This window comes from Nyctibius grandis, chromosome 16 (genome assembly GCF_013368605.1).
Source record: "Nyctibius grandis isolate bNycGra1 chromosome 16, bNycGra1.pri, whole genome shotgun sequence".
Taxonomy (NCBI): Eukaryota; Metazoa; Chordata; class Aves; order Nyctibiiformes; family Nyctibiidae; genus Nyctibius; species Nyctibius grandis.
In genome coordinates, this window is record NC_090673.1 from 11,333,069 (window position 1) to 11,339,090 (window position 6,022).

At 46.6% G+C, this 6,022-nt stretch overlaps 1 protein-coding gene across 1 annotated transcript; it reads right to left on the minus strand.

Annotated features, from left to right (window-relative positions):
- Window positions 1–260: 260 nt before the first annotated feature.
- ZDHHC12 (zinc finger DHHC-type palmitoyltransferase 12) lies at window positions 261–6,007 on the minus strand. The gene is made up of 5 exons (XM_068413721.1): window positions 5,920–6,007; window positions 5,353–5,489; window positions 4,328–4,414; window positions 2,872–3,038; window positions 261–2,279 (listed from the first exon to the last, which is right to left on the minus strand). Exons 1-5 carry the CDS (start codon window positions 6,002–6,004, stop codon window positions 1,970–1,972), a joined length of 786 nt encoding a protein of 261 aa, XP_068269822.1. The 5' UTR covers window positions 6,005–6,007; the 3' UTR covers window positions 261–1,969.
- Window positions 6,008–6,022: the final 15 nt, after the last annotated feature.

Here is a 6,022-nt window from a genome sequence, read left to right on the forward strand (position 1 = left end):
CAAATATCCTTTCAACCTCCTGCTCTGCCTTGCAGTGTAATGGCCTGTTTAAAGCAGGATGCATGTTTTCCTCACCCTTGTTTGAACAGTAATGGATGTCTTGCTGTGGGCCCCTACGGTGTGATTTGTGACTTTTCTTAAGGTCAAGGCCTCTGTAAAGTGGTGAGTAGCACAGTGGATTGTTAGCACAGGTGACACCTAGAACTTGGGTTCAAAGAGAGAGGCATAAAGAACCAAAAAAGGCATATTTAATGGTTTAATTTATAGTTTACAGTAAAGTTAACAGACTGTAAATTACCACCTGGTGCATTTAAAAAAAGAATTACCAGACAGAGCAAAACTGTGTTCTGAGCTGTAGTGCCTGCTGACAGATCTTTATTTGACCGATACCCGAAGAACCAGAACTTGCTATGTGGCAGATGAGCCATACTTTAGCAGGCACCACACTGACACAAGCAAACTGCAGAATCCTTCCTGGATGGTACACCATTATATGAAAACTGTTTCTTACCATTCTGATACCCCTCCGACAGGAGTTTCTACCCTGAACAAACCAGACTGGACACAGAACACAAACTCCGGAGTCAGTCAAAAAAGGGACCCTTTTCTCAAACTGCTTTTGCACTATCGTGCTGTATTAGTGACTACACTGTCCTTTCATGAGTCCTCATCAACTTTAAACCCTGAGTGCACCCTAACAGCTGGCCAGATGTGCTCTTGAGTCGGTGTTAATAATTTCTGAGACAAGGCAATTAAGGCACAAAATAATTTTAACAGGTTTTGTTGTGGTGCTGGGGTTTTTTTGGGTTTCTTTAAATAGAAAAGGGTCAGGACTAAAATTCACACCACAGCCGCTTCTGCTTTTAAAGCTAAAATTGGTCATCCCAAACTTCCTTTTAGTTCCTCATGGAAACTTGAAGTGTGACCTTTTTTTACAACGGAAAACAAGTGAGCTTGCTGCTCTGCTAGAAAGCTATCACCACCCCCTAATCGCAATGAAACAAAGAGGACCTGGAATCTTCCCTCTTGGCATTGAAACTTTGTGTTCTTTTATTAAACTGTTACTAGTATGTTGAGGTAGTAGTATGACCAACAGTGTTCCTTGAGCTAGGCAAGCAGTACCCACCTCTGCTACTGGTTCTCTCCCCACAAGCTACAGGAAAGGCCTGAGCACGAAGTTAATCTGCAGAAATATTTCAGTAGGCAAGTATGACTTTTCTGTCCAAAGAAAAGTGGATGGTGTTATTCTTTGCTGACTTGATTCAAAGTAGTCTGTGAACAGTTAACTGTTAGGAAGCTGGTCAGGGCACCAGAAAGTGCCGGCTAATTATCTCATAAGCTGAATTTGGTGCCTTACAGCTCTTTCTCATGCACATTAACAAGATTAAGCCTCAAATCTTTGTGAAAAGCATTAAGTGGAGGCATGTGGTCAAAATGAAATGTGCTTCTGACTGTCCAAATATTTACTCAGATGTTTCTATTACGTGCCCAACACCACTGACAAAAGGCACGGCGGTGCTCACAGGGAGAACTGTGTTGAAGAAAGGCCACAGGAATTAGACTGATTTGGGCTGTAATAGCTGCTGTTCCCTAGCAGCAAAAGGAGAGGGAAACTTTGGGGAAGAGAAGTGAACACGGATGCTCACGCTATTCTTGCACCTCTTCTGGAGATGTGGAGGCAGGTAGCAAAAGGAAGTAAATTTAAATAGATACCTTTGCTCACTCCAGAAATCAGCTCTGCTGGCCTTCCCAGAACCAGTGTCTCCCTTTAACGGTGTTATTCATCTATTAAAAATAACCCTGACTATCCTTGAAATGTAATTTTCAGGATGAACAGGCTGTGGAACAGGTTGCATAGTTCATGATGTACTAACGCTCCGTGCAAGGCAACAGCAGCAATTGCGTTAGCAAAGCCTTACCCAGCAACCTGCAGCTGTGTTGGTGCTCCGCCAGGTAGGCAGTACTGTGACTAGACAGGCTCATTGTTCCTGTGGAAATAGATTTTCTCCCATGCAGTGAGGTGCCATGAACAGAAGAATCTCCAGAGGTTGAGGATTACCCCTTGGTCAAAGGGATTCTCCAACTCGGAGTGTCGCAGGTAGGAGATGCGATGATGTGACATGAATTCCCAGGTGGTGGTGTTGCAGGAGATCAGATAGAGGTGGGAAATCAGCAGCAGCAGCACAACAATGGTGAATATGACTATCAGGAAGAAGGACATGAGGAGGAAAATGTTGTGCTGCAGCCAGTCCCAGGACTGTTCAAAGTAGAGGCCTGACCTTTCAATTCAAAGAGAAACAAATTCACGGTTAAAGACGTAGAACTAGTTACATAAGCCAAGCAAACCTGATGGCACATTTAAGTTTGATTCATAACTAGTGAGCTTCTGATAATCATGTACTACAGAGAGTTAATATACTATAAACTCTTAAGAGACTGCACCAGTAGTGACTTAGATTCTAAGTTTAAAAGATGCTGGTTCCCCTGAGAGGTGAGAGAGACAATCCTCTTCAGTTAACTCCTCTCCTGAGCAGGCATACAGCTGAAACCCCCCTGGAGCTTCCAGTACTTTGATTTGTAAACAAAGATGGTATTACAGTAACTGAAGCAAAATTATTTAGCTTTTTTACTGTTGTTAATTCTGTTAATTTAAATGAAACAAATTATGAGATTCTGCTCAACTATTGATCAGCTCTGTTGTCCTCAGCAGATTAGGGGGCTCAGAAGAGCTGATTTCCAGGATGCAAAAGAGGGTGAAGATACAAAGCCAACCCAGTCGCTGCTATGTTCTACCTAAACCCTCAGTGGGGCTCTAGGAGGACCAAAACTTTTAGCAATCTCAGAGGTCAAAGTGCTGCCTCCAGGCCTTACCACGCAACGTGGCCTCCCCACAGCAGAACTACAAGCTGCACGCTCAGGTAGACTATGAAGAGTCTGTGATTCTTCTCTCCTACACAGTTCTCGATCCAGGGACAGTGATGGTCGTACCGCTGTACGCAGTGCTGGCACAGCTGGCAGTGCTTGGCTCGCAGGGGTTGCTGCAAAACAAACCCCAAACACACACTAGCAATAGCGCGCGGCTGTTCAACTCCGTTTGAGAGAAGAGAACATCACACAAAATTGTCTCCCTCCACAGCAGTACTGTCCCCAAAGCACTCCATTGTGAGATAAGAGCACAACATAAATATTCCTAAAACAACTCAAGGGGATCGTGATTCCCCTCGTACAGACCCAAATGAGATTCAAATTAAATGACTCTCCCACACTCCTATCGATACGTCTTTATTATCTACCTATTTATAGGAAGTTTGGTGCGCAGAGGAGGCAGAGCCAATCGGTCTGTTCTGTTCAGGAAAGCGTGAACAGAGTGTTGAGGTGAAAAACTAGGCCCACAGCTACTGAAGAAACTCTGCAGGGATGGGATGTCTTTAGAGGACTGCACAGAGGAGGGAAGTGTCTCTACTTCTGTGTGAATACAAGACACTTGCACAGGAAAGCAGCTCAAGTACCAGGAGTAGAGAAGATGAAAGATCTGGCTGAGGAGTGTAGTACGAGCGTGCCTCCTGGGATTTGTTCCCTGAGGCGTATATATGTTTTGGCAGCTTTTCCTCTTGCAATAAGCTGACTTCTCCTGGTGGATATTCTTTAGGAATTTACGGAAGCTGCGATAATGCTTGATTTTATTAAACTGATAAGGATCGCCCTGAAAATAGGCACTTCTAGGCTTTAGGCAAAGTGTTTTAGAGCTAATTTAATTGCTCTAATTATAGATAGCATGAAGAGCTATCTTTTACAACTCAGGCTGATGTTTTCTTGGTTTTAGGCCTCCGAACAAGCTCACAGCTACTAGCAGTTCTTATATGTCATGCTCAACTGCTTTTCTGACTCTCTATCAGGGTATCTTCAAAATAACCTTTTTGACAATACTGTAAGGTCTGACTGACGTGGCATTGAGAACGTAGAATACAATTTTCCCATGGCAAAAGAAGATCCTTGTTTCTATGAGCCAGCAGGGACTTGCTTCAGCCCTGGAAAACAGGCTTACATGCCAGTGTCCAGCACTACTCCACCTTGAGCTACACAATTCGTTCGGATGACTTTCCAGTTCAGGGCTGTACCTGAATTCAATTTACTGGTTGTATTTACTTTTTCTGTGAGTTTTTCAGCAGGAGGGTGACCCTATGGCAGAATTAATCAGATCTGCTGTGCTCCCAAACCACTGAGCAGTGAGCAGCAATGCAACAGCAGCTGAACAAAGATGTTGCCAAAAAATGCAGACATGCAAATCTCTCATCCCGTTCTGTTCTAGGGTGTTAGCAATGCCTACCTTCACCAAGCAGTAACCACAACGCCGCATCTTAACGTTACTTGGAACTTGGGGTATCGCCGTGCTTTGTTCTTCACTCTCACCTGCCTGCAAAAAAGAGAAAGGGAGTGACTAAGGAGGTTTTGTGTGCTGCTGTCTTGGCATGACTGAGCTGTCTGGATCCTTTTACTTAAGTTACACAGAGCTGGTTATCTCTATCATTACGAAGGTTAAACAAAGTAATTCCTTAGAATTCCTACAGAAGCTGCAGACAGGTACAGCGAGAGAGAACAGGCTACTGTAACCATCAAAAGAATGTTTGCACAGAGGCAGAAATAATTGTGGACAAGATCCCACACTGATCCCAACGCTACACTTTGGGACAAAAATAAATAAGGTTAGACTTCACTGCCAAACACAATAATGATGTCTTTTCAGTATAAGCCGTGCTACTTATTCATAATACAGCCAACATTTACATTAATGATGGATGATTAAAACTGATAATGTTTTTGTCCTACACAATCTGTAAGGCAGAGAACCTGGAGTAGACTCTGTTACTGAAACTTTGCATCTCCATTTACCTCACTGTAACTTGTTTGTGTACTTGTCCTCTGAGAGGGCAACAAGTCTATAAACAGTTCGATAAATAGAGCTGCAGAAGGCACTTTCTTCCACGCTTGCCATTCAATTCAGGTTTTTTGCACTCGTACCATTTAGCAGTGGTCAGAGTAACAGAGGTTGTGTATACATTCCATAGGGTACTGCAGCCTTTGATGCAGGAGAGGGCTTATGCTCAAATGGCACAGTGCAGTTGCAACAGGAGCGTGGTGTAAAAGACACACTTAAAGTCTGTGAGCCCTACTGCAGTTACAGAATGGGAATCAGAGACTGTCCGGCCTCACCTCCAATGCTCTGTGTGTGTTTCCTTTATGCCAAGTGCAACAGAAACTGTTTCAGATTGTTCTATACCTAGCAGTGTGGGAAAAAGAAAAAAAGCCTATAGATTTTATAGCCTCACCACTTCCATTCACGAAGTGACATACCTTCAGTTCCTCTTCAGACTTAACAAAACCCGGATCCATGAGGGACACCTTGAAGTACAGCAGGACAGAGCACAGAACCAGTAAGACAAAGATCAGTGGCTGCAGCAGCTCTCCGCGCTCCTCCTGCTTTTGCAGATCTGAAAGGTACCCAAAAAAAAAGAGAGCAGTAGTTCCTTGGGAAGCGTTTGGGGTTTTTCTCTCTGGCCTTAACAAAGGGGTCCCGCACCTACGGGAAAGGGGACGGGGAGGAATGAGGTGGCGAGAGGGCGTGGGTGGGGAGAAGCAGGCAACGGAAGGCGCAGGCAACGGAAGGCGCAGCCGAGCGCCCCGCAGCCCCCGCTGCCCTCAGAGCACCCCCGGAGGGCCCGGAGGCCGAGGCAGGGCGGAGAACGCCCGTGTCTCCCCCCGCCGCCCGGGCGCAGGCGGCCGGCACTGCCCCCGCCGCGCTCGCTGCCGCCCCTCCGCAGGGGCGGGCCCGCCGCCAGCCCGGCCCCCGGCCGCCCCCTCCGCGGCGCGGGCAGCCCCCCAGGGCCGGGGCTGAGGGGGGGCGCGGCGGCCCCGCCTCACCTGTGCGGTGCAGGAACAGCCCCAGCGTCAAGGCCGCGCTGAGGCCCGTGTACGCCGCCCGCACCCACAGCCCGCGGGCCCCCATGGCGCCGCCGGCCCGGAA